Source organism: Canis lupus, chromosome 10 (assembly GCF_003254725.2).
Source record: "Canis lupus dingo isolate Sandy chromosome 10, ASM325472v2, whole genome shotgun sequence".
Classification (NCBI taxonomy): domain Eukaryota; kingdom Metazoa; phylum Chordata; class Mammalia; order Carnivora; family Canidae; genus Canis; species Canis lupus.
The window spans coordinates 1,882,756-1,909,944 of NC_064252.1; the positions used below are offsets into that span (position 1 = coordinate 1,882,756).

The 27,189-nt window shown below is 47.9% G+C and overlaps 2 protein-coding genes across 6 annotated transcripts in view; one reads left to right on the forward strand and one right to left on the reverse strand.

Moving 5' to 3' along the window:
• Positions 1-23: 23 nt before the first annotated feature.
• DCTN2 (dynactin subunit 2) lies at positions 24-14,998 on the reverse strand. 3 transcript variants are annotated; one of them, XM_049115726.1, is made up of 14 exons: positions 13,502-13,717; positions 12,548-12,616; positions 4,324-4,420; positions 4,087-4,148; positions 3,659-3,757; positions 3,217-3,377; positions 2,885-3,035; positions 2,487-2,552; positions 2,245-2,283; positions 1,984-2,058; positions 1,831-1,902; positions 1,501-1,603; positions 1,293-1,384; positions 24-476 (listed from the first exon to the last, which is right to left on the reverse strand). In XM_049115726.1, the coding sequence occupies exons 1-14, from the start codon at positions 13,535-13,537 to the stop codon at positions 390-392; spliced, it is 1,209 nt and encodes a 402-aa protein (XP_048971683.1). In that variant the 5' UTR covers positions 13,538-13,717; the 3' UTR covers positions 24-389. The 3 variants fall into 3 exon arrangements, with proteins under 3 accessions (XP_048971683.1, XP_025332652.1, XP_048971684.1); XM_025476867.3 differs by having other exon boundaries at positions 1,984-2,061; XM_049115727.1 differs by lacking the exons at positions 12,548-12,616; positions 13,502-13,717 and adding an exon at positions 14,951-14,998 and having other exon boundaries at positions 1,984-2,061.
• Positions 14,999-16,347: 1,349 nt separating this feature from the next.
• KIF5A (kinesin family member 5A) overlaps positions 16,348-27,189 on the forward strand; it is a 29,758-nt gene continuing 18,916 nt past the window's right edge. Inside the window, exon 1 of one of the 3 annotated variants that reach the window (XM_035696380.2) lies at positions 16,348-16,592. In XM_035696380.2, coding sequence (XP_035552273.1) covers positions 16,464-16,592 — 129 coding nt within the window. In that variant the 5' untranslated portion in view covers positions 16,348-16,463. The remainder of the gene's footprint in view (positions 16,593-27,189) is intronic. The other 2 variants (XM_025476851.3, XM_025476852.3) reach the window with 2 other exon arrangements.

Consider the following 27,189-nt stretch of genomic DNA (forward strand, 5'->3'; position numbering starts at 1 on the left):
CAGGAAACACAGCAGGGGCCACACAGAGTACAACAGCATTTAATGGTCAGAAACAGTTGTACAGTAGTACATCCAGCCACAGGAGCTGTGCTGGAGGACAGGACCCAGTCCTTCCCCACCCCAGGCAAAGCAGTACTGGACAGGAGCTGCCCTGTGGCTGGGCCCACGTCCCCAGGGCCTGAGGGGAGACCACCATCTAAAGTCCCCCAGCTACCACTCTGTATTCGTCGGAGGAGGGGTGTAAACCCCACATGCAAGAAGAACCCCTTGACCCCAGTGTCAAATGGGATGGGGGTGCGAGAGTTATAATGAAGGGGGAGCCCTATGTAAGCTGTTAACAGAGTTCAAAGGGGCAGGGATTACCCCTGTTCTCCATCTCCTAAAGGTGCTCACTTTCCCAGCTGCTTCATCCGCTCATCAATGTTGGCAAAATTCCCCTCAATTGTGGACAGGTTCTCACGCATGGTTGTCTGCACCTAGAAGGTGACAGAGATGGGTTACTCCTGGTCAGGCCCAGGTACTGACTTGGGCGAGGACCTGAAGAAATGCTCCTAGAGAAGACAAGGAACGGAGGCATTGTTTGCGGGCCCCAGAGCGGGTGGGCGATGGCAGCAGCTCTCAGGCTACCCTCGGGTGCGGCGGGTGGAACTTAGGGTCTGGCCAGCAGGCCGTGCTCACCCAGAACCATTCTCTGATCCGGGACACGTAACGAGAAGCAGGTAAGATTTTCTTGAAATATGAGCTTTACTGGCTCAGAAGTTTAGAAGACTGCTGTGGCGGTACAACATACTCTCTATATTTTTTCATTCTTGATGGTCCTGTGGTATCGGGCTTTGAACTGTAACTCTGCCCCCAGCACTGAAAACCGTGCCTCCAAGAGAAACTGAGGGCCAGGGGCTGGCACTGTTAAGCATGTGTCAGGAGCAGTGGCACGACAAGGCCGGGGCCCGCTATTCAGTCTGTATTCCTCCCAGCGTGCTGTGCTCTGGACATAAGCACGTCTGGATAAGGACCCAGGAGGGGAAAGCTAAGCTGAAACTCCACAGGGACGGGGAGGCGGTCAGGAAAAACAAGTTCACTCAACTAAAAATTCACCCACAGAATTTCACCTAATCCATACGAGCCCGGGGGCAGGTGTAGCTCCCCAGTACTAAGATAGAGGTTCACTGATGAAGTAAGTTGTCAGAAATCGCACGACCGCTGGAACAGTGGAGACTCGGAACAGGCCCCTGCCACCGAAACAAACCTGGGAACTGAGAAGGGAGGCAGCAGACCAATAGAGGGCCACGCACCTGGGTCAGGAGGGCGGTGTTGTCCTTGAGGGAGCTAGCAATCATCTGCTGTGTGGTATCCAAGTGTGTCAGGAGCTGACCGAACTGCATGGCTACAAAAGGAGGCAAGAACCGCATGGGTGAGGTTAGAATACAAGCCAAGACAGAAGGAAGCAAAAGCTGCCCACTTTCCAGTTCCTCTTGGTTCCCCTGACAGCTGGCCTCCCACCTTGCTCATGCAGCTGCTTGATGGTGACAAGTCTCTGCACCAGCTCAGGCAGGGTGGAGGCGATGGGGCTCCAGCGCTGTATGGTTTCATAGAGCTGGTGCACCTGGGGGGACACAGACGGGGCCCGATGGGACGGCCGAGCAATGTGCACACTGACCGCGGGGGCACATGTGAAGCACTGTCCTGTGTCAGCTGCTGAGAGCTCATGAAGACGGCACTGGGGCCAAAGCTCTCCCGCTCCAGCAGGATGTCCAGAATGACTCAGGGAGTGGGAGAGGGCGTGAAGATGGGGGAGAGGGTGTGAAAATTGGGGAAAGGGCTCCTCCTGACCTTGCTTTGTGTATCTGCATCCTCTACAGAAGCTTTATGCTTGGCAATCTCGTTCACCTTGCCCAGGACACTCTGAAAACACAGATTTTAAGGCTGACGGGGCACCCAGGGCTTTAAAGCTACCTGTAATCCAGTCTGCCCTCCATTCGATACCTGTAGCCGAGCCTCCACTTGGTCCAGAACTGCGAGGTCCAGGGCGTTCACCTTTGCTTGCAACAGTTCTACAGTCTCCTGGGGGAAGGGGTGGGGACAAGCTTCACCAAGGGGAAAGGCTCGCTTTTCACTAGGAAGAGGCCCCGCTAGTAGTCCAGGAGGTAACTAACATGCAGCTACGGACCCAAAACCAGTTCTCCACGCAAACCCAAGCCCTGTATCCCTCCTGCAACCCAACGCTCGGGTTCCTCTTATACTCACCATAAGACAGGCTCCCTGTAGACCTGCTGAAAGGGGATTCTGGTGGGGGAGAGGAGGAAAGAAATCAGTGGTTCTTCTACCTCCACGCAATTACGCTTTCCTCCCATCCTTTCTGGTTCTAGCTGGCGACCCACGGGCTGCTGATACCTGAAGCCCTTCCCACTCTTCCCAGGGTTCTGTGGAATCTACGGATGTTAGGGATAAGGGAGCAGGGTCAGACTAAGTAGAGGAGAGTGCCTGACCTGAGCGTCCTGATCACAGCGTACAGTGGCTTCCAGCTCTGTCAGGCGCTTCTCAAGTTCTGCAACCTAGGGCGAGGAAGGAAGTGAGATTCGCCATCTGCTTCCCTGTCGCTGCAGTGGGTACTGAGAGTCTGCTCTTCTCTGCTGGTCTGCTTGCCCTTCCCTTCCCTCCTCTCCGACTCTACCAAGGGGCTGCTTTCTCTGGAACTCATCCCTAGTCACAATCTTAAAGTCTTAACTGGAAGTAGATGGCTGAGGGAAGCCTGGAAGATGGACATCAAGAGGAATGAGAAGCATTTCCAGCACCCTCTCCCCAGATCAGATCCCTTGGAGGGAGGTAGGAAAGTCTTCAGGGCCACGTCACCCTAGCCCCCCAACCAACCTAGACACGTACTTACTTTGGCAGCTTGAGAGAACTTGTCCTGTTCAGGCCGAGAATGTAGTTCGTAAGTGACAAGGTTACTATCTACGGGAGTCCCACCGGTGGTCTTTCCCCCTGAACCAGTTCCTTTGCTGTTTTTTGTTGCTTCCAGCTGCAGCAGCAGGCGCCTGGGCCAGGAGACCAAGTAATAAGGCCCACTTGAAGGATGTGGGCCAGCCCAGCCACTCTCCTTTCTGCCACACATTCAGATTGAGGAACAGCTAGGCTACCTCTCCCCTTAACCAGTACCTGGCTGAGTCTCCCTATGCCCCAGTCACCAATGATTTCCCAACAAAGTAGGGCACCCACTTAGCCAGAGCTCCATCAGGGTCAGTAAGGTTGATAGCTGCATCTGGTCCCAGCAGCTTCTCCAGGTGGGAAGCAACCAGCTGCTGCTTCAAGGCTGCCAGCTGCTTAGCCAAAACCACTGGGGTCAGCTTCTCTTCAGTGGCTGACTCCTTCACCGATGTCTGGTGTGAAAAGAGGTAGACAATGAAGGGTGGCAAGGATGAATCAAGACCAAAAAAAAAAAAAAAAAAAAAAAGGATCAAGACCTTTAAGAAGGGCTCTGGCTGGAAGTTACTGGATGGTTCTTACCCACCTATGGCACCGAGTGTAGATTTATGTATCCCAAACCTAGGAACCTCTGCTCCCTTACCCAGAAGCTTTGGGAATCTTTGTCCTCCTGCTGTGAGGTCCTCCTCCACTATGTAAGTCAGAGCAGAATGGGGAGAAGGGATTTTATAGTTACCTTGATTTTCTCAACTTCAGTTGTCAGCTCTTGGACCTCATGCAGTAGTCGCTGGTACTTTTGCTGGGGTGTCTCCTTCACTCCTAGACCCTCTCCAAGCTAGAGAGCAAGCACACACAGTGAAGTTCCACCTCTTCGTACAGGGAGCCTCAAGAATTTATCCAAACCCTGAGCCTAAGCTGTAAGGGTATCCTATGCAACTCAGAACCCGTAACACCCTGGTATAGAAAAACCGGAGGTAGGTGGAGGCCGGGAGACTCTCCAGGGCAAACAGGAGGGGGACTAAGCATCCTCAATTGTATCCTGCGGGGCTTCTTAGGACCCCCATCAAGAGAGAAACTCATAAGCCTGACTGTTCCCCTGATGCCCCTCCTAACTAGGATCACTGCACCATTCCCAACACACACACACACACACACACAACAAACCATCTCATATTCTCCAGATTCATATCCTGTTCTCTTGGTTTTTCCAATACGATCTGAGAAATCTGCGAAGAAAAGAAGATGGAATTGAGGGCCTGATCTAGGCCCAGGGCAGTCATGGTCTCAGGTGACTATTAGGGCTACCACGAAAGATCTCCATGAAGGACCCTTTCCCCAAAGAAAAAGTCACTATGCCCTGGGGATAGGCCTCCCCCCAGCCAGTTTCCAGCCCAGTCTCACCAAGTCCCTTTGTCCCCACTCTCTTGTCTTTGAACTTGTCATAGGCAGCATTGGGATTGACAATGATGTGCTCCACACTTGTGCTCGTCAGCTCCTCCTGCAGGAATAAGTAGTTCAGCCCAGGGGCAGATTCATTCTCACCCTATACTTCCCTGACCCCACAAAATCCCCAAACCACTAGAGGACACTGGGTCCTACGTTCCCAAGGGAAGAGAAGGGCAGCTCCATTCCAAGCTGCTGACCCAGGCTCAACCTAGGAAACGGAAGCTTCCTGGTAAATTTGGAGTCTCAGTTGTATAAATATTAACACCCTGATTCAAGGAACAGTGGTAGTATAACCTCCCCGCCCACTCTGTACATAAGCCTCCCCCTCCCCACACTCCACCCAGTGAGGCCCTCCCAGTTATCTGGCACACACCATGCACTCAGGGCAAGAAACCAACCTGACCTCTTTTAACCTCCCCCTCCCAAAAGTAAAGTTCCTTGCTGCTGAGGAAGGACACTTGAAGCTGGCCTCCCATCCTTGCTGAGGGGAAAGAGGAAGGGTGGCTGACAGTCCAACTGCTAACTCTGAGGGTGAGTATGCTGCTGTAGGGAAGACACCGGCTCTGAGATACAAAAGGAAGTCTGAGACAGGGCCTGACCAGCAGTCCTATGTCCAGGATGCCATGAGGCTGGGGAGTTCAGGGTATAGAGAAAAGAGGCAAGAGATTACTATATTATTTTTTTAAGGGACATCTCAGAAGCAATAGGCATAAGCACTACATGCTTCCCAAGGAGACCCATGGGTGAGGGCCACGCCCAAGTCCTGACATGGAAGTAGCCTGGCAGCTTCTCGAAGAGATGCTGTAGCACCTGCCTCTTCTCCCCGAGCCCTCTGCGGTGTCTCAAGCATTGATGCTATTCCATTAGCAGGGAGCATGGGAAAGAAAGATAGTTTACTCGAGAAATGGAAGCAAAGAGGTTCCCTCCTTACTAGATACTGACTGGCTATTCAGATTCCAGTAACTACACCAAGACTGGGCACTTTGGACTACATGTCTCCTTTCCTCATCAGCAGTCCAACAGCTCTCACTACATTACTGAAGGAGGCGGAAGGAGACCCAGGAGTCCTTTTCTTTTGGGGATGACCGCTCCACCTTCTACAGGAGGCAGGCAAAGTGAGTCTTCTTTCCTTCAACTAGAACAACAGTTCTCAACCCTGCTTGCACAATGTCACTTATGAAATGTGTAAAAATAAAATTTAAAGTAAAAAAAAAGAGGGGGAAAAGGGGATGGAAGGGGGGGAAAAAGGACTGGGCTCTCATCTGTAGATTCTGATTTCATTATTGTTCTGTGGTAGGGCCAAGATAGTAGGTAGGCCAGCTGAAAAGCTACCCAGCTGATTCTAATGTGCAGCCAGGACCCGACGGTCTCGGCTTGTGTGTGGGTATCCGGGGTGGAGGTGAAGGACGACAGTGGAGACACCATGAAGAGCAGCAGACAGAAGCTCCATCCTTCATTTCTGGTCTGCTATTAGACAAAGAATCAGTGTGAGCGGCAGCTGGGTGGCTCAGCGGTTGAGTGTCTACCTTCAGCTCAGGTCGTGATCCCAGGGTCCTGGGATCGAGTCCCGCATCGGGTTCCCTGCAGGGAGCCTGCTTCTCCCTCTGCCTATGTCTTTGCCTCTCTCCGTGTCTCTCATGAATAAATAAATAAAATCTTAAAAAAAATAAGGGAAGGGAGGAAATAAGGAGAAAACATCAATTTTGGTCTTTACCTCTCCTTCAGGGAAGTGCTGAGCAGAGAGGCAAGAGCTAAAGATTAAGGGAAGACAAAAGGGCTCAATATCCCATATGCAAGGGCAAAGAGACAACTGAGCTCCAAATTATCATCTCTTTAACCTTCCCCGAAATGGATGGCTAGAGCACCCATAGGCCAGATAACTAGGTGGTCTCTGGCCTCTACAAAGTGTTTGTCTGAGAAGGACTCCCGATCAAGAGAGATGACCACCACCTTCTCTTAAGTTCACAATCAAGAGTATGCCACTCCTCTCCCCGTGATTGCCCCAGTCAAGGCCAATGAAGCAGAAATCCATTTTTAAAAAATCCCCTTAAAAAAACAAATGGGAAGTGTAGTCTACAGACCAAGGAAGGAAATTAATCATGGCTGCCATCTGTTAAGCCCTCATTATGAGCCGGGCACTATGCTGATGAGAACCTACTTTCCTACATACTTTTCTAAATAGGGAAGGGGTCGGTTGAGTAGAAAAGGGACAATGCACAGAACGTGGGCTGCAGTGGTCCTGGACAGTGACGGGGATGAACAGTGCTTTCATCGCATTATTCCCACCGAGGACAACATCCTGGGTCAGGAGAGCTGCCCGACGCCAGCATCCCCCCCTTAGAGCCTCTCCATGGATGTGGCCCCAGGGACTCAGTCCTCCAATGGCACCCACTCTGCCAGTGCCTCAGAGATCTGGGAGCATGGCCTGGGGGCAGTGTCATTACAGTGATTCGTAGGATGGGAGAAGGCTGTCAGCTGGGGGTGGGGCTGGATAGAGGGATTAAAGATTTAGTGGAGACAAAAGGACAGAGAAACAACTGCCCATCACAGCACACCCCATTAAAAAGCAGATGAAAGGTCAGGCTTCTTACCAGCTCCTTGTGGTTTTCCCCAGAGGTGAGAAAATCAAAAGAGTTAAAAGGAAAGGGAGAGGGGAAATGGGGGCGAGGGAGGGGAAAAAAAAGACAAAATTGTTATTAGCAAATTGTCACATGCACTATATGATAGCTTCAAACACACTGCACCATAGGGGCCATGGGAGCCTAGCAAAATTTGGGGGCCAAGAAATTTCAGCTAGAGTCACTACACACCCCGAGAGAAAGAAGAGCTTGGGACCCTTTCCTCTCTGGTGGTGAGAATGTCATGAAGCTCTGCCGTGAGAAGCAACGTAAGACCATCTGAGAACTGGCGAGATGCTGCAGCTAGTGGCATGGAACAGGAAAGTTGGGAAGAGGCAAGGCAGAAAGTGAAGCAGAGGCTGTGGGGACTCTAAGGACATGGAGCTGACTGAGGGCCCGTAATTCTCCAGGGGGCTTCATGGTTCACATCTCGCTGTCTCTCCTCTAGTCTCGAAGAATCAGACATTTGGATGGTTGAATGGGTCACGATGAGGTGACTGCATGGGTGGTCCGACAGGACTTCAGGTTAAGCAGAACAGAATACGTCAGGAGACGGTGAGTTTCAGGAAATTCCAGGTACCCATTCTCACTCTCTACAGCCAGAGGAGAGGCAGGGCAAGTCTCAGGCCCTTGGATAGTCCAGTGTGTTTGTACCCATCTCGACTACTTGGTAACTCCCTCTGCGGCACCGAGGAAACCAGAGCAACTCTGCCACAATGTGCTAGCACATAGGGTACCAAGATTCAGAGCTACCAGCCCAGGTGCAGAAAATGTTTCTTCCACCCTCTGTTCACAAGATTCACAGAGGTTAGAGGGTGGACAAGGGGAAAAGGTGAGAGTATTTCAAAGAGGCCTTCTTTTAGTACAGCCACAGAGTAAGGCTCTCGCTTCTAGGCAAGATCAGTAAAAAACTGCCAGAAGGGGGAATCTAGCTGTATGCCCGCCTCTCCAGGAGCTCTACTGAGGGGCACATAAAAATCGTGGAGGGTTGAAAATGGTTATGTATATATGAAAATGCACAGTGGGACAAAGACAAGTGCTTCCTGCCCCAGAGATTTCAGCTAGATACACCTGAACCTCAACCTCTCCGTCCCCCGTCTGATGCCAGGGTCCAGCTAAGCCAAGACTCCTGTTTCAATGCAGGGTCAAGGCAGATCCAGGCCCTATGGTCTACACTGGGATGTCTCTGCAGAGTGAGTATAAGCGCTCACAGGTGCACACATGCAAACACACAAGGGGAGGCACTCACACACTACCTTTCTTATACTTGCCCCCCACCCAAGCTAAAACCAGCTTGGGAGAAACTCAAGGAGAAAGAACAATGAGCTGTAAGCTCCAGTTCAAATCATAAGGAACAAGCAGGATGGGGGAGGACAGAAAATCAAAGAAAAGGAAAAATGGTATATTAATTTGTAAATAGGTGTATATACCACCTCCAGGTCTGTCCTATGGGTGCACTGTGGGATGATGAGCTTTTAGGCATAATTCCTATAACCTAGAGTATTAACAGTCACCACGGAATCCGTATATCCAATCACCTTGATTAGAAAATTCTAAATGCCCTGATCTCAGGTACCAAGCTTACCTGGTACACAACTCCCAGTACCTCTCACTAATGGACCCCCTGATGCCCCTGGGCTGTTTGGCTAAACGGCTGTGCCTCAGAGGGCAAGACCTGAGGTTCTAGATCAGACAGGGAAAGAGGCCACCGCTGCTCTCTGAGCCTTTCAGGCTCTATGCCAACACTGCAGCCAAAGGGACTTCAGAACCATGATGACAAGGAAGTTGGGAGAGTGCTGTAGAATAAAACTGTCCAGGATGGACCAACATAATGCTGACCATCCATTCATTTCTAAAGGAGGAGTACAGAAACAGAGAGACTCATGAAAGCACAAATAACACAAGTTATTACCTTAAAATTACATATGACTCTCCTTCCCCATCCCATTTACCTTCATCTAAAAGCTTAGCACAGGGAACGTTAAAATGAGTTTTCCCCGGGATAATCTACATACAGCTAAGAAGTTAGGACTGTGACTGTCCCCCTTATTCTCCATCCTTGTCTAGAATGGCTAAGAGTTATTTCTTAACTCTATTTCAGTCTGAGGAGGAGAAAGCCAACCCCTTCGAACCCCAGCCCCTAAATGCCTCATTTAGGCCTAGCATTCCTAGCCTCCGTGTTTCTGTTCCATCCTCCATTGGACAGTTTTATTCTGCAGACCTCATAAGGGAAAGACAATGATTCGTGGATCATAGCTGTACTTCTAAACCTTGATCAATGATTTTTAAACACAAGGCCAGCAGGCCCCTTAGGGACCCAGCTAGGGACTCGATAGAATTTAAAAATGATTAGCTACAACAATAGTACAGTGGCAGAGCATTGCATGCGAGATGGCAGATGAAAAAAAAAACATGCAGAGAAGAAGCATCGAATGGTCTTACTTGTGCAAACTAGTGTCCAGGCAAGGTGGTGAGGAGGGAGGATGGGGGAAGCATTAGGAAAAACTCAGGTAAGTTCAAGAGCGCCAACAGTCAATGAACACAATCAAGCAAACTCTATGATACCTCAAACTATAAAGAGGAGAAACGATATGTTCTCAGGCTGGTGGAGTGTCCAGCAGTACCTACCCTTTGGAGAACAGCCTCTGCCAGGGCCCCATCAAAATAGGTCACTGTGGCTAGGTCATTTTCCCCCTTTCACATGGCATTTGAGATGGATAAGGCATAAAGGGAGAAACTAACTATATTTTGTTTCTAGTGAGTTTTGTTATTGTTGTTGTTTTTCTAAATTTACTCTCCTTGCTCCAGCAGTTCAAAGCCAGGAGCAGAATGCCTCATAGACCCAAAGTAGACTGTGGGCCCAGGAGGGAGGAAATCCCCGTTGGGTATTAGCTTTCCTGGAGACATTTTGAGAGAAGTCCCCAAACAAGCCCATCACCCAAATCAACCTAGGAGTGTCTGAAATGCAGAGGGGAGATTCTCCTACATTGAAGAAGAAAGGGTCAGCCTATGCAGTTGTCTGGCCCGTTCATTTTAGAACACTTTACTTCCTGCTAAAATTATTTTCAAGGAATAGTAGGAAAATCAGGATCATCTTTAACAAAACTAAAACCTTTTATATTATTTTCCTCCCCCATCCTCTCCACTATGGGAATTGCAATACTTTTATGTTTAAACTACCAATTATAATCTTTAAGGGATATTAGAGGACATTATTTCCTTCAGCAGCTCAATTTTTTCCACAGTGGAGCAATCAGAGGAAGGTTAAAAGACAGTGAGGGTCAACACTCTGATTATTCTTTTAAATAAAACTCTGGAGACCAGAAGAAGCTAGTCCTATTGGTTCTCTCCAAGGAAGGGAGCTGAGTGGTGGCAGGCAGGGGTAGGAAGAGACTTTTGCTCTATGTGCATATATTATCTATTTTAAAAACTAATAAAGTTAAAAATAAGCTGGAAACTAAGGCAGAACATTCTGTTGCCAGTCAGAAGGTGACTGAAAACCTCACGGTTCAGCCACAATACTGATGATGTACATTGTCATCTGTGCTAGGTCTGGGGAAGTCAGGCGAGAGACTGGCTGCTAGTGAGAATCCAGGCCTTACAGGCATGAGGTTTCTGGACTAAGTACAACCCACTTCCCTTCAAGCTGAACATTTACATCAATATTAAGAGCAGTAACAGAACCATTACTCAGCTGACTTCCCGAAGGCTGCCCTTTTAAGGCCCACAGGGACATCCAGAGGCCAGAGACATTAGCTGACATCAGTAAACATCTCAGCACCCCACCCCTTCCTGAAGACGCTGAAGGTCCCCTCACCTTACTCACTCCTGCCTAGAGAAAAAGAGTCATTTAGCTGAGCCTTAGGTGATGGAGGCAACTCGACCCTTCTTGTATTTACCGCCCAGCTCCTATGCACTCCTATGCCGTCATCCTGGGTAATATGCTGCATATGAAATGAACACTTCCGGTACCCCTGCCTATCAGTTACCCCACTAGATACTACTGAAATAGGCTGCTCAGGCTCAGTGGGGAGAAACAGCCAATCAGGGTTGCACATTCAGGTGCTTCCATGCCTGTCATCTTCTTATTAAAAAATATCCCTATATTTTCAAAAGGAAAACTACAATGTATTTTTTGTTTTGGAATGGGGATTGTTGTCATGCTGCCCGTTTGTATCACAGCCAGTGACAAATGGAAAAACTTACATTTATTATCTCACCATGAAGGCTTGATACTTTATAGGCAGAAGCCTAGGCCAGAGTTGAACAGTCTCTGAAATGGGTCAGAGGACTGAGCTTATATACTCTTGTTCTGTGAAGTTAAGGCAGCTTCCTAGTAACATACATCTTGGAGTGATAGGTGTACACCCAGGTCCTTGAGCAATGACAACATCTGCATTATCTCCAGATACTCAAGCTTGGGGGACAGATTGACATGCCAGCAAGTACAGAAGCCACAAGGAACACATCACTGAGGAGACAGGGAAGGTGTTCCCACAAAGTAGGAAGCACTTCCACATGGGGAAAATCAAATAAGGAATAAGTGAGTACGCCAAGCCATACATTATGAGCCAGCAGCCAGCATTCTTCAGGACTAACCAGCCCCACAGACATAGCCACAGGACTTACAGACACACAGACGGAGCCTGCTTCATCAATGTGACCTTAGCCCAGCTCTCTTTGGAATAGAAGCCTAAAACACATCTTGTAAAAAAAAATGCTAATGGAACTTTGTTCCCCTTGGCACTTATAAACAAATGTTTACTATACTGATTTCCATTCACTCCATTTTGTTTATTCCACATATCCTGCATGTATCCTAACTCCCCCATGAGCCTGGGGCATCCTGGAAGGCAGGGACATTTCCTCCTCTGCATTGCACAAAAACCAACACAGAACGAACATATTCAATAAACAGTGCTAAAGCGGCTCCCCTCATGGTTTAAAATGAGTTCCCAGTGAATTTCTTCCTTAGAGTTCTTCTTGTATCTGAAAGTGCTAAGGAATCTCCTTTGCTCCTAGGAAATATTTATGTTTTCCCTCACATTTGTTTTACTCTGACTAGATCCCTCATCTTTCTAAAATCTCCACATCACTTTCTCACTCTTGGCTTGACAGATATTGGCTATTCATGTAAAAAAGCATTCCTCTTTACTTCAAAATCTAGCTCCTGGTAGGATACTAATGAACATGTCTCGAGTGAAACAGTTTATGAAATCAAAGGTCTAGTTCCTAACCTCAAGTAGTTTCCAAGTGTTCAGGCTTCACGATTCATTACCGTAGCCTAGGACCCGGGGGCCTGCCTAAATCACTAGCCCCAACTAAACTGTTTTGAGATATTTCGACTTTATTTAAAAAGACCCAAGAATCAGGTCTTGTTAATTGTAATTCCCTCCTTCCTGGCATTGTTCACTGGTGGCTGTAAGCCTGCAATCTACATACATCCCAGGCTGGGTTGGCATACCCGCTTATTGCTGTGGCTCGCCAGGAAAGGGAAAAGGGTCTGCCTGGGGGACAGAGGTCAGGGTCCGTAAGAGTCCTGAAGCAGCACATAGCCTTACCGCATCAAACTCTGCTTGATCATCTTCAGGTAGGTCGCTGGTTTCATAAACATCTGGCTCGTTCCTGGCCTGCAGACAGAAGCAGTGACCACCCTACCTCACTACCCCGCATCCACCAATACCCCTGACCCACTCCATCTGAGCAGGCTAACAGAGAAGGCAGGCTGTGCGGCCAGGATTCGGTCCCTTGTCTTCCCCCTGCCCAGTGAACCCTATGCCAGTTCCCATGTCTTAAAGGCTGGGGATGACAGGAGGCACAACTGGGACCTCATGATAAGTGGTGAGTGTCAGTGATGACAAAGATGTTACCCTGAATCTGACTGGGGGCGGACCCTTGGCAACTATTACGTCCGAGGTAGAAGAGGGCTGTCTTTGCCTTAGGCCCGTATCCCACTACCCTGGCACACAGGTGGAGAGTGACTCAGGACCTTAGCCCTCAAGGTCCTGTGGCCCAACCCCCACCCTTGAGAATGCAGGCAGGGCAGCCCAAAAGGAGGGTAACAGGCCGGCAGGTGCGGGCGGGGCGGGGGTGATGGGGGCAGAGTTCTCTATCGGGCACAAGAAGGCTGCTGCCGCGGTCACCTCCTCTTCGGCAGCGTGGAGGCCACACCAAGTGGCCTGGTACGTGTGTTCGGGTGGAGGTGGGGGAGATCTGGGGAGACACGGGCGGTGCTGACACGCACGGCAGTAACACTCGGGCGCAAGTGGTAAGCGCCCCGAGACGGTTTCTGGGCGGAGAAATCGGCGAGGGCCGGGAAAGGGGCCTGGTAAGCCACTCCGCGACCGGCCAGGTCGGGAGGGAAGAGTCCGGACGGTGCTGGGGGCCGTCGGGGAGCCGGCGGCGGCCCGGGGCCAGGCCGGGCTGCAGGCCGGGGGGTCACGGGGCAGCGCCTGACGGGGGTCCTCGGAGGTCGGGGTGCGGCCCTGGGGAGCCGGGGCTGGCCCTGTACTCACAATGCCGGGAAGGTCGGCGTATTTGGGGTCCGCCATGGCGGCGGCGAGGCGGGGTTGGGGGACCGGGGCCTCGGTGGAGCCGGGGCCGGTGTTCGGGTAGGGGAGAGGCTGGGTCCGAGTCCCGGGCTAAGGCGGCGGCAAAGGGAGCGGCGGAGGAGGCGGAGGAGCAGGAAGTCTCGCGACAGGAGTCGCACAGGAGAGAGACGGGGAAGGCAAAAGTCGCGAGAACAGCCCGCTACCACACCCCTAGAGAGGCCGGGATTGGCGAGAACGCGGCCAGGGAGTGAGGTAATGGCGGGGGACGCCGCCTAGGATTGTGGGATTTGTAGTCTTGGCCCATTCCCCGCTTGGACGGAGAACGGCAATAACGCACCTTGGGGAGTTATTTCACACAACTTCTTTTCTTTTCTTTTTACATCAAGTCTCTGAAACACATTTTATAATTCCTGTTTTTCAGTTGAATACATTTGGGTTTCCAAAGATTAAATGACTCGATAAAAATAACGCATCCTGTTATGCCGTGGCACAGACAGGGCTTCAAAAACAGTAATAGCAAGTAAAATTTAGTAAAAGCTTAGTCATGTTAGGAATTTAAAGGATAAGTAATCTTCTCGAGTTGGAGCTATCAGATAAAATACAGGGCACCTAATTAAATTTGAATTTCAAATAAACAACTACTAGTTTTCTTTAGTGTAAGTATGCCTCATACCATATTTGGGACAAACTAACACACATACACTATTAGTTTTTTTTCATCTGAAATTCAAATTTAACGGGGCATTCTGTTTTAGTTTTTCAAACCTGGCAGTCTTATTTCAAGCTCAGAAAATAGTCAAGTGGTGGCTGTATGTCTGTCTGAACACCCCCTGTGCTCTTATGCACTTCACTAATAGTTTTCAAACTTCTGAATTTCACAGTTCGATAAAATTAAAACAACAGCAAACCTTTTTGAGGATGGACATAGCATTGCTACCTTTTAATTTTGCCAACTAACTGCATTAGAAAAAGAAAGGCTATTGTTTAACCATCATTTCTTACTAGAAAAGTAGGAAGAACATACTCTCAAGAAAGTCCTTTGACACTTTGTAAGTCTAGTTTGTGAAAAACCTACTGCATTGTGTGTGGGTGGGTTTTCTTGGGGGGGGGCGTACCCAGTAAAGTTTTTGTCCCCGACCCTCCCTAGACAAGTTTTTTTTCCCCCCTTTTTTTCTAGATAAGCATTTTTTGTTTTGTTTTGTTTTGTTTTTTGAAAGTCCATTAAGGCTACCACCCTAGAGTCCCTGGGGGCCTGAGTTTGGGATGTTTTCCAGAATGTTTCCTGAGCTTGCAGGATGCTGCAACACTTAGAAATAGTGCCAGACCAAGTGACTGGAGAGATGCTTGTGTTCCTGAGTTTGGAACTCATTGTCATTCTATGCATACTCTCCTGGCTGCTCCCCAGACCTCTACCTCTGTTTCTACGTAGTCCTCCTGGCTTGTCATCCAGTTTCTTGCGCTGGACCCATTTCCTTCAATTTCCATAAGACTCAAGGTGGGTGAGAGGTATAGGCCTGATGTGGGGAAGCCCTCAGCTGAGTTCTGAGCGGTTAGCTCTTGTCTGACCAGGTCACCATCCTCTCACTCTTGCCTCACAGTGTCCAAGTGACCTTAGACAGTTGCTAGGGAGAACCTCCATCCCCTCCTCCCTTCTCCCATCACCACACTCCTTCCCTTGGCCTGGAGCCTCAACTCTTGCAGTCCAACTCTCTGTTGGCCAGCAGAGGCCTGTGACGTGGAGCAAAAATCAATTTGGCCAGCTTCTAGGTGGTTCTGCCCAGGGGCTGCAGCAGGAGTCTGACCCGAGGGGAGGGGAAGAAGGACAAAGACTCTCTAAGGCTTGGCTTTTTTTTTTTTTTTTTTTAACTAGGTAAGGGGGAGAAACAAAGCAAGCCCTGAGAAAGGGGCCGGGGTGTTGGGACCCTGTCCAGTGGTAACCTGCACAGGAAACACACTCACATAGGCGTGGAAACCTGTCTGAAACCTGAATGCAGATGTCTGCCCTGTCGGTTCTGTCTCAGGGAGCCCGCAGCCTTCCGCATCCGCACCATTCCCCCTCCTTCACTGTTCGCTACCTCCTTTCTCCTGCAAAAGCTTCTCCTGCCCACCTGCAGCCCAGCCCCAACCTCTGAGGCAGGAACGAGAATTTCAGGTGTTTCTGAACTCTGGTAGCCCACAGTCGGGGGGGGGGGTGTCTTCCTTCACAGGGGGGACCTGCTGCGTGTTCTGGGAACAGAGCGCACCTGCGGACGGAGCAGGGGAGGGGGAGAGCCTCTGCCCCGACACTCCTGTCTGAAAACTAGGAGCTGGCCGCCCGCCCCCACGGGGGTGCAGGCAGCTGAGTGGGCTGGGAATCGGCGTGAGGGGGCTGGGGACCGGGAAGGCCAAGCGTGCTCCCGATCCGGAGAGGCTGGTGACGGGGCGGGGCGCGTCCCGGAATAAAAGGGGTGGGAGCGCCGTGGACTCCCTTCCCGACGCCGGCGCCGGGCCCACCGCTGCCCCCTCCGCTCCCAGGGGCGCCCCGAGGGAGGGCCGGGCCGGCCGCGGGGCTGAAGGCGGCGCCCGGGGCGCGCGGGGGGCTGAGGGCGGGGCCCGGGGCGCGCGGCGAGCCGGGGCCCCGCGCAGGAAGCCCCGCCCAGGCCCGCAGCGCGGCGCCGCAGCGCGAGGGGCGGAGAGGCGGGCGGGGGGCGGGGGGCGGAGAGGCGGGAGGCGGGAGGCAGAGCGCCCGGCAGCAGACGCCCAGGTCGCCCGCGCCCCGCGCCGCAGGACCAGCCCGCGCGCCGGCCCCGCTCTCCAGCCCTCGCCCGGGCGCCCCGCCTGCCTCCCGGCCCCGGACGGCGAGCACCCGCCCTCCGCCTCGGCCTCCGCTGAGCCCCCCGGCGCCGCCCCTGCCGCCCGAAGCGCCCAGCCCGCCGCCGGCCCCACCATGGCGGAGACCAACAACGAGTGCAGCATCAAGGTGCTCTGCCGGTTCCGGCCCCTGAACCAGGCCGAGATCCTGCGGGGAGACAAGTTCATCCCCATCTTCCAGGGGGACGACAGCGTCGTTATCGGGGTGAGTGTCGGCCCGGGAGGGCGACGGCCCCGCCGCGCCCGGCCCCCCTCGCCCCTGCCGCGGGCGCTGGGTGTGGCCGGCCCGGCGCGGCCGCGTCTCCGCAGAGCGGGCGGGGGCCCCTTCCTCGCCGCGGGGGCCCGACGCCCCGGGCCGCGCACCCCCTTGCCGCGGGGCCAGGCCCGTGTTTTTCTCCTGTTCTCCGTCTCCCCGAGGGAAGCGCATCTGCCCTTTGTTATTGGCTCAGATCTCTACCCCCACCTCCCGGGAAGGGAGGGGGAGGCCAGGGGACGGGCTGCAGGGGAGGTGGGCAGTCGGGGTCTGGGCGGGAGGGGGTCCAAACGAGATCGGGCTCCAGGACCAGGCCTGCGTGAGCCCCTGAAGGAGGTGCAGCCTAGACTGGGGCGGAGGGCGGAGGGCGCAGGGCTGATGGGTTTGCCGAGAAAGGAATACCTCGATGCCACACCCAGTCAGGGAAGGGGGCTTTGGGGTCCTAAGGAAATGTCTGCCTTTTCCTCCTCCAGGTACAGTAGGAGGAGGATTTCAGACACCCCAGTTCCCCCTAACAAATAAAAATAACCGAATCCCGAGGTCTTAATAGTACTTGCTTATTCATCCTTTCTCTTGATGATCCAGTAAAAAGTAGCAGGCTGTCTACCTCATCATGCCAGCTCTGCCCTTGGAGGAGATCTTATTAAGCAGGAGAACTAATAGTTACTGTGGTTTTCTTACTCCGCATGTATTATTTGTCCCCCAAAACAGCGCTCTGAAGGAGGTATTAATATTTCCATTTTACAGATGAGGAAATTGAGGCCCAAAGAAGTTGAATGACTTTCTCAAGGTCACCCTATTAATTCATGGATCTGAACCTAAACCTATAACTCCAAAGCTCCTGGCTTTTCCTCTATATCGCACTGCCTCCGCAGATTTCTCTTCTCGACCTTTATCTGCGATGGCCCAAAAGGAATTCCTAGAAAGTTCCTTACCCCTCCTTTCCCAGGTTGGTAGGGATTGTTACGCTATGGGGTGAAAGGATCTGAGGTCGAGTCCTGTAGGGCTTGCAGGGTGCTGTGCCAGGAGACTGTAGCCAATTTGAGAAAGGAGAGGCACATAGGACGGCTGTCCTCAAGGTCAGGAGCACTGTTTATATATCTTTGGTCCACGGTGCTTGGCACAAGGCATGCTTACGAAGGGAATGAAGGAAAGATGGGGAGGGAGCGTGGGCCCTCTGAATCAGTGAGAATGGGACTTTGAGTAAACATGCCTTAGGAAGAGCCTGCTTACGTGTCCCATCCCCAGGGGCTCCAGTCTGTCACCATGCTGAGCTGTCACCCACTGAACTCAAATGGGTGCTTCTGCCTTGCATGTGTGCTTACATATGTGTGTGTTCACCACATAAAGAGGGCCACTGTCTTTGCCTCAAGGACCTTAGGCCTTCCAGTCTGGTCAGTCTGGCCAGGCTAAAACAATCAGTTCTGGGGGCTTCTTTCCAAGTAGTCTGGATAGCAGACATTAGCTGTGAGAGTTGGAGCTTGAGGTTCCCCTGAGACAGGGAGGCTGAGAAACACGGTGGTCACAGGAGAGCACATCCACAAAAGGCTTCTACGTTGCAGTCTAGCTTCCTTGGTTTAGTTCTTTCAGGTAAGTCTGACCCAACTCCTTTAGGTTCTCGGGCCATCCTGGTGTGGTGGGCCCGTGGCATGGGGGTGATGTTGGGAGAAGGAGTGGTGGTATTGATCTGTCCAATTCGCCAAACGGGAAAGACAACCGTAGAAGGTGGAGAGGGGGAGAGATTGAAGAAAGGCCCAGGGCCCCCTGCCAATTCATATTCTATGTTAGTTCCACAGCTGCTCCTTCCTTGCCTGTTTTGCCTGATATTTGCAGGGCCGCACCTTTGTCTCACTGTGTATCTTCATTTGCCCCAGCCCTTCCTGTCAATCTCTCCAGCTGAGGTAGATGCTTATGGGGGGCCATTTTGTCTCACACAGTGTCCTTGGAGCTCGCGCGTTCAGAGCCTATTCATTGTTCATTTGGGAGGAGGAAGGCTATAGGAGAAGGAATTTTAAGGCAACCCTTGAGGGTCCCAATGAGGAAAGGAAATCTCGTACCCCCCTCTCCTCTTTCCTCCTCTAGCTCCCTTTGGGGCTCAGCGTCTGAGGAATTAATGGAGGAAGCTGTTCCAGGAAGGTGAGGGAAGAGTGAAAAGGGAGACAATAGTCTCTCCAAACCCAGCCCCTGCTCTTTTCTCCAGTGGCTCTCCTCTCTGCCTCTGCAGCACTGCGGCTAGCTCAGGGCTTCAGAGTCTCAAATGTTCGTGGGCTTTTTCTGCTTCATAAAGGGTAGGAGAATAAGCTGGAAAGACAGCTCTTTCAGCCTTATTCCACCCCCACTCTCCTGACTTCTCCCAGGAATCTGGGGGATGGGGCTTAGCCAAAGTTAATGGCCTGAGTCATACTAAAAGGGTGTCTGGGTCACTGTCTGTGTGCTGTGTACCTTGTTTTGCTCTTTATGTCACTCAGAATCCAGTGTGACTTTTTTACTGGACCCGTTTAAGTGTCTTTTTGCCTTGGTCTTGGTGGGCAGAGTGTCCTGGTGTCTGCTGTCTGGGCTGCTGCCTCCCTACCAGGCATGGGAGGGATGACAGTAACGGAAGACACGTACATTCTCTCTCCCTCATTCATTCAAGTGTTCACCATATTCTTTCTCCCTCAGGTCTCCTAATGGGTTAGTGGGTTCTTAAGCAGACAAAAATTCAGGACTATCAAATACCTCATTTGGAAAAGCTAGATTGGGACCTGGCAGGATCATTGAATTAGAGTCAGTATTGTTTGGGGTGGCCCAGGATTCCTTTGATACCTGAAGAGGGGGAGCAGGTCTCCCTTTGAGGGAGTCTCATAAAGGGAAATGGAGAGGGGAGGTAATGTTCATCGTGGCCAGTGTCTCTCCAGCATTACCATGGCAACCATCCCCAGGGGTGTCACCATGGAAATCAGGCCTGGTGTTCAGAAGTTCAGCCTCTACCAAGTGCTTTACTGAGGGTTAAAAAGGTTGGACATCCTGGGACCCCTCATCTTAGGCCCTCCCATTAGCTACAGTCAGCTCATATAATGGAAAACTGCTGAAAGGTGCTGGGAGATACAAATGAACAGGAGGCTTGGAGGGGGTGGTGGTTTAGGGAGAGCAGAGCCCTGGGCTGCAGGACTCTGAAGGGGGGCTCTCTGGAGAAGATTGTGAGGAGTGCTTAGATTGCTGTGGGTGGGGGAGTGGATCTCAGGGGTCTCCTCAAAGGTGGAGGGTCTCTAATGAAACCAGTCTTCTAGTCTTTCAGTCTCCAACGTTGACATGGTGAGGGGACTTCCTGGGGGAGGATGGGTGAGAGAATCACATACTTCTTAAGATGGGGTTGAAGTCGGAAAAAGGGAGTGATGAAGGGCTTCAGTTCTGTCCAGAAACATTTGAAGAAATGTCCAAATGCGGGGGAGGGGGGTTGTGTGGGGAAGGGGAAGGAAAAGCCATGATAAGGATCTGATGCATTGTTCAGGCACTTGAGCTCTTGGATCACTATAGCGCTGTGGGTAGATTCAGATTGCTTGGGTTTAAGACCCGTGTGCTACCATTTCTCAGCTGTGTGTCTGTGGGTAAGCTACCTTACCTCTTTGAACCTCAGTTTCCACACCTATAAAATGGAATAATAATTGTACCTGCCTTATAGGATTGCTGTGAGCATTAAACAAGATAATACATATAAAGTGCTTAGTGCAATGACAGGCATGTAATAAACTTCTGATAAGAATTCGGTGTTATTATTTTTTTATATATGCTGTTTCCTCATGAGCTAGCCTTTGACACACTGGGAAGTACTTAACATCCCCCCCACTTTTAAAAAGATTTTATTTGAGAGAGAGAGAGAGTGCACAAGCAGGGGGAGCAGTAGAGGGAGAAGGAGAAGCAGGCTCCCTGCTGTGGAGCTGGATGTGGGGCTCCATCCCAGGACCCTGGAATCATGACCTGAGCCAAAGGTAGATGCTTAACTGAGCCACCCAGGTGCCCCAACATTTCCCCTTCTTACTGGTTATTTCATCCAAACATCTAAGTCTCTAGTATTTTCTTGCTCTCTTCCTCCATCAATATCTGTGTTTTTGGCAGATATTTATGAAGAACATTCTATGGGCCAAAGACTGTGCTTGATATCGGAATTTACAGGGAATCCCTGCCTTTAAAAAACTCTTGGTCTATATGGTGATCCAAGCTGTGGAGTGGTCAGGGCAGAGGCCTGAGAGGGGGCCTCAGAAATGGCTTTAAAAAAATAAGTGGTTTTTGCAAGTTATACACACAACCCCCCAGACTTTGGTAAGAAATATGCCACAACACACTACAGTCCGACTCAAAGTAATTGTGTGTCACGAGAAACATAAATAGTGGTGATGCTTCCCATGTGAGTAGTCTAGAGGCAGAAAAGTTAGAAAACCACTGGTCTAGTTATTCTTCTCAAAAGATCTGACAAATTCATCTTGGGTATAATCAATAGCAAATTAAAAAGAAATTTACAATATAGTAAATGGTGAGGAGCACTGAGGAGGGCACATGATGAGATGAGCACTGGGTGTTATACTCTTTCAAGTTGGTGAATTGAATTTAAATAAAATATATATTTTAAAAATATTTTATTTATTTATTCGTGAGAGACAGAGAGAGAGACACAGAGACACAGGCAGAGGGAGAAGCAGGCTCCACGTAGGGAGCCCGAAGTGGGACTCGATCCCAGGTCTCCAGGATCACGCCCTGGGCTGAAGGCGGTACTAAACCGCTGAGCCACCTGGGCTGCCCTAAATAAAATATTTTTAAAAAGAAATTTACAATGTGACAGAAATAAAAATCTTAAGATAAAGTAATGAACTTTGGAATTTAAGGGCCTAGCAAAGAGTAGAGAAGTGCTAATAGGCCTTTCCAGACCCCTGAAATAACAATCTGTGTCTGGCTTTCCCTGCTGATGAGTTTACTAAGTGAACCCATTTTTAGTTCTTGGATGTCTTTTACCCTTACAGTACCGAGAACACCACCATTTGACCCTCTCTGATCTCTTCTTCCCAGCCTAGGCTGCAGAAAAGGGATTCCTCAGGCAGTAATTGCCTTCAGCATTTGGAGAGCGCCCTCCATTTTAATGCATCCACGGCTTTCTCTGGGAATGTTTGTGAGAGAGGAGGAGAGAAACAGGGGGAAAGGCAGAGAATGAGTTGGTGCCCATGTTCCCAGAAGGGAAGAAGGGAGGGGCAAAGTTGGCTTGAGAGTTATATTTAATCCCCTTTGGCTGCATTCCTGGCTTCAAGAAGCATAGATAGATATCATTGGTGGAGAAGAGGCGAGAGTCACTGGCTTGAGATAGACGTGTTTTGTTTGTTTCTGTTTCTTGGCCACTGGATGGGAGCAGCACTGAATTAGATTACAATTCAAGAATCAAGTTTCAACAAAAAATAGATTCATTAGATTAAGTTTAAAAAGAAAGATATTGCCACTGAGGAGGACAGGCATTAATGCCACTTTAAAGCTGTTTTCTTCTAACACTGTAATAAGGATTTATTCTTTGTAATGAAGTGTAATGATGAACCGTTCATATAAAAAGAATGAAAAATTCCCAAAAACCCTATGAATAACCCATAAATTCACTCAAGCCTTTAAAAAAAATTAAGGTAGGGGATCCCTGGGTGGCTCAGCGGTTTAGCGTCTGCCTTTGGCCCAGGGCGCAATCCTGGAGTCCCGGAATCGAGTCCCACGTCGGGCTCCCAGCATGGGCCTGCTTCTCCCTCCTCCTGTGTCTCTGCCTCTCTCTCTCTCTCTCTCTATGTCTATCATAAATAAATAAATCTTTTTTTTTAATAAATAAATCTTTAAAAAAATTAAGGTAGATTTTTCTTTAATAATATTAAACATAGTCTGATTACAACACTAATATACTTTAATTGTTGACAAAATTAAAAACAAAGAGAAACACATACAAGAAACTAAAAATCACTTGAAATCCCACCACCCCAAGAAAAACACTGTTAACAATTTATTTCTTTCCAGTGAGTTTTTGCTGCATATATACATATATTAATTTTAATAAAACTGTATCATAAACTATATATTGTTTTATAACTTAATTTTTTCACTAACACATGAGTTTTTTGCATTTGTTAAATATTTTACATAATTTTATATTTTTTAAATGTTTAATTTTTGCATAAGCTTTAACATACACATGTGACATAATTCAATGATATAAAAAAGTATACAATGAAAAGTAAGTCTCCTTCCTACCTTTCTTTTCTAGCCACCCAGTTCCCCTTTAACAACCTTATTACCAGTTTCTTGTGGGTTCTTATAAAAGCATATTATACATTTTTAAGCAGTTACATATATACGTGCATGTACTTTTTAAAATATTTATTTTTTTAACATGTTTTGTTTTAATTAATCTATGCAATGTGGGGCTTATAATGTATAGTTTAAAAAAAGCAAAGTACAGAACAATATGTATGAATTCACAACCTCAAGATCAAGAGTTGTATGCTCTTCCTACTGAGTCAGCCAGGTTTCCCTACATGTACTTTTTTTTTTTAACAAGAATGGTAGCATAGTATACATATTGTTCTATTATGTACCTTGCTTTTTTTTTTTTTTTTTCAACTTAATGATGAGTCTAGGAGATTTTTCCTTATCAGCACATAAAGATTTACCTCATTCTTTTTAACAACTGTATAGTTTGTTGTAGGGATATGTCATAATTTAACCAGATCCCTATTGATGGACTTTTAGGGTTATCCTAATAAATTGCTATTACAAACATACAATGAGTGCACAAATCTTATGCAAATAGTTTGATGAATATTATAACGTATTTTGACACCCACATAAGCACCACCCAGATTGAAATCTAGAGTATTTCTGTTGCCCCTGAAAGCTCCCTTTTGCCCACACCTGTCATATCACTCCAGGCATCCACTATTTTGACTTCTATCACTAGCTAAGTATTGTTGTTTCTTCAGTGTTATACAAAAGGAATAAAACAGTATGTGCTCTCTTGTGTATGAGTTCTTTTACTAACACATTTTTGAAATCTATTTATGTTCTTTTATGGCATCATTTTATTCTATCTCATTTAATTTTTTTTAAAGTAGGCTCCATGCCTACTTGGAGCCTAATGCAGGGATTGAACTCACAACCCTGAGATTGAGAAACCTGTACCAAAATCAAGAGTCAGACATTTAACCAACTGAGCCACCCAGGTGCCTCTATTATGACATCATTTTAAATAGCAACAAAGAATAAAAATATACACATGCCATTATTTAATCGATTCCTTATGTTAACCAGTTTCCTAAATATTACTCCTTTCAGTTGTTTTCAATTTCTTGTTGTTATAAGCAGTCTGATAATAAACATTCTTGTAACTAAATATTTGCTACAAATATTTTCATGGCATAAATTCTTAGAACATCTGAGTCAATGGATATGTGCAATCACGGCTTTTGATTATGTGTTTCTGAATTGCCTCCATAAAAGTTGTATGGACATACTGTTCCTACCAGAAAAGGACAAAGGTGCTTATTTCAAGGAAATTATACCTCCTTAAGGCCTTATCTACACTGGGTATTACAATTAAGCTTGTGTTTTTCAGTTTGATAGGTGAGTAACAATATTACTGTTTTATTTTTATTTTTTATTTTTTTTAATTTTTATTTATTATGATAGTCACAAAGAGAGAGAGAGAGGGGCAGAGACACAGGCAGAGGGAGAAGCAGGCTCCATGCACCGGGAGCCTGACGTGGGATTCGATCCCGGGTCTTCAGGATTGCGCCCTGGGCCAAAGACAGGCGCCAAACCGCTGCGCCACCCAGGGATCCCAATATTACTGTTTAAATTTGAAAATATTGAACATTTGTATTTATTTTTCTGTTGCTAGTACCTAGCCCTTGTTTATTATTTTTCTGTTGAGGTTTATCTTTTTTGCTATTAATTTATGAGGGCTCTTTATAGTAAGAATATTAATATCTTTGAAAATCTTAAATTTTTTTTTATTTAAAAAATTATGCATTTTCATTTTAGAACAGTTTCTTAAAAGTTTATTTATTTAAGTAATCTCTACATCCAGCGTGGGGCTTGAACTCATGACCCCAAGAGATCAAGAGTTGCATGCTCATCTAACTGAACCAGCCAGGTGACCTTAATTTAGAAAAGTTTTCAATCTAAATAGAGAAACTCCTAAAATTCTACTGTCCAAGATACCACTATTAACATTTTTTTTTAAAGATATTTATTCATTTGAGAGATAGAGCATGAGCAGAGGGAGGAGCCAAGGGAGAGGAACAAGCAGATTCCCTGTTGAGAGCAGAGCCCGACATGGGGATGGGGCTGGACTGTGGGGCTGCATCCCAGGACCCTGAGATCATGACCTGAGCTAAACTCAGATTGAGTCACCCAGGCACCCCTTAACATGTTTTTCTAAGCAAGGTGTACCTATACATTTTTTTTTAAAACAGAAATGGAATCATCCTTTTTGCATTTGTTTTTTACACTGCATACTATCTTATGTATTTATTTTTTGCATAGTATTTTTTAATTTTTTAAAAAAATTTTATTTATTTATGATAGTCACAGAGAGAGAGAGAGAGGCAGAGACATAGGCAGAGGGAGAAGCAGGCTCCATGCACCGGGAGCCCGACGTGGGACTCGATCCTGGGTCTCCAGGATCGCGCCCTGGGCCAAAGGCAGGCGCCAAACCGCTGCGCCACCCAGAGATCCCTTTGCATAGTATTTTTTGAAGATTCTATTTATTTATTCATGAGAGACACAGAGAGAAGCAGAGACATAGGCAGAGGGAGAAGCAGGCTCCCTGCAGGGAGCCTGATGTGGGACTCGATCCCCAGGACTCCAGCATCACGCCCTGAGCCAGAAGGCAGATGCTTAACCACTGAGCTATCCAAGCGTCCCTGCATAGTATTTTAAAAACTACTTTTTTGCCTGACAGTATTTTGTGTATACCTTGTCTTGTCATTACATATTATCTTATGACATCATCTATAACATTTTACATTTTTAAATTTAAAAATGATATGTTGTCACTGTAAGACATTTAAATATCACAGAAAAGTATTGCAGGCGTAAGCTACTGTTATTCTGCTCTCAAGTGATAACCACCATTAGCAGGTCTCTATACAGCCTTCCATTTCCTTTTTCTAAGGCTATTCTGTCCATATGCTTTTAAAAAGATATAATCACTTTACACACACTGTTTTTACTTTTTCACTAAATTGAGCTTGAACATGTCAGAACATGTAAACCACCCTAACTCTTTTTAATGGGAGTAGAATATGGAACTATCATAACCAACATCTTGTTAATGAGTGTTTGAATTATTTCTAGTTTTACTTTAATACAGATTGAACATCCTTCTACATAGATCTTTAAGTGCTTGAGTAAGGGCTGTAAAATGAATTCCTAGCACTGGACTCACTGATACAGAGTACAAACAGAATGGACATTTAAATATTTAATAGAATTGTCCTCCAGAAAGACTCTATCAGTTTACAGTACTCCCTCCATTGGAGAGCATCTTCACAACTTATTTCTCTTTGTGGATTCCGGTTTTGGGGTTTCAAAGGCTTTTACCAAAGAGAGATCAGACAAATATTTCAGGTAGATTTTTTTTTCCCCATAAGCCAGACTTTTCAAATCTCTTAAATATTAAAAAAATATATCTACTAGTTTTCCTTTATGCAACGAAGTAAAACAAAGGAAACAAAATGAAATACACATTAAGAAATTAAGAAAAAATACTTGTACATGGTTTAAAAATAGAAACAATCCAAGGGCACTGGCTGGCTTGGTCAGAAGAGCATGCAATTCTTCATTTCGAGGCTGTGAGTTTGAGCCCCCCCTTGGATGTAGAGATTATTAAGTAAAATAAAACTTAAAAATTTAAAAATATATGTAAGTGGGACACCTGGGTGGCTCGGTGTTGAGCATCTGCCTTTGAATCAGGGTGTGATCCTGGCATCCCGGGATCAAATCCCATATTTGGCTTCTGCATGGAGCCTGCTTCTCCCTCTGCCTGTGTCTCTGCTTGTCTCTCTCTGTGTCTCTCATGAATAAATAAATAAAATCTTTTAAAATGTGTGTGTGTGTGTATACACACACACATATATATGCAAGCCAAGATACAAAATGTAAAATAAGGGATCCCTGGGTGGCGCAGCGGTTTAGCGCCTGCCTTTGGCCCAGGGCGCGATCCTGGAGACCCGAGATCGAGTCCCACATCAGGCTCCCGGTGCATGGAGCCTGCTTCTCCCTCTGCCTGTGTCTCTGCCTCTCTCTCTCTCTCTCTCTCTCTCTCTCTGTGTGACTATCATAAATAAATAAAAATTTTAAAAAATGTAAAATAAAAGACTTGTCTCTCTTCAAAGTAATCATTGTTAACATTTTTTGTATAATTCCTTCTAGAAAAAAGTTCTATGTATAGATGGAATATTATGAATATTCCTAGAGCCGTTATCTCCAGCTCTGACCAATTAAAATTTTATGACTTCCTTAATTAGTTGAAACATGTCTCCCCAACTCTGGT

Excerpts from the sequence above, each read along its gene's own strand:
- DCTN2 (XM_025476867.3), bottom strand. The coding sequence starts at position 13,537 with ATGGCGGACCCCAAATACGCCGACCTTCCCGGCATT. Across the intron at positions 3,036-3,216 it reads CCTGATGGAGCTCTGGCTAA|GCGCCTGCTGCTGCAGCTGG; the intron begins GTGGGTGCCCTA and ends CTCCTGGCCCAG. Across the intron at positions 1,903-1,983 it reads AAGTGGAGGCTCGGCTACAG|AGTGTCCTGGGCAAGGTGAA; the intron begins GTATCGAATGGA and ends CTGTGTTTTCAG.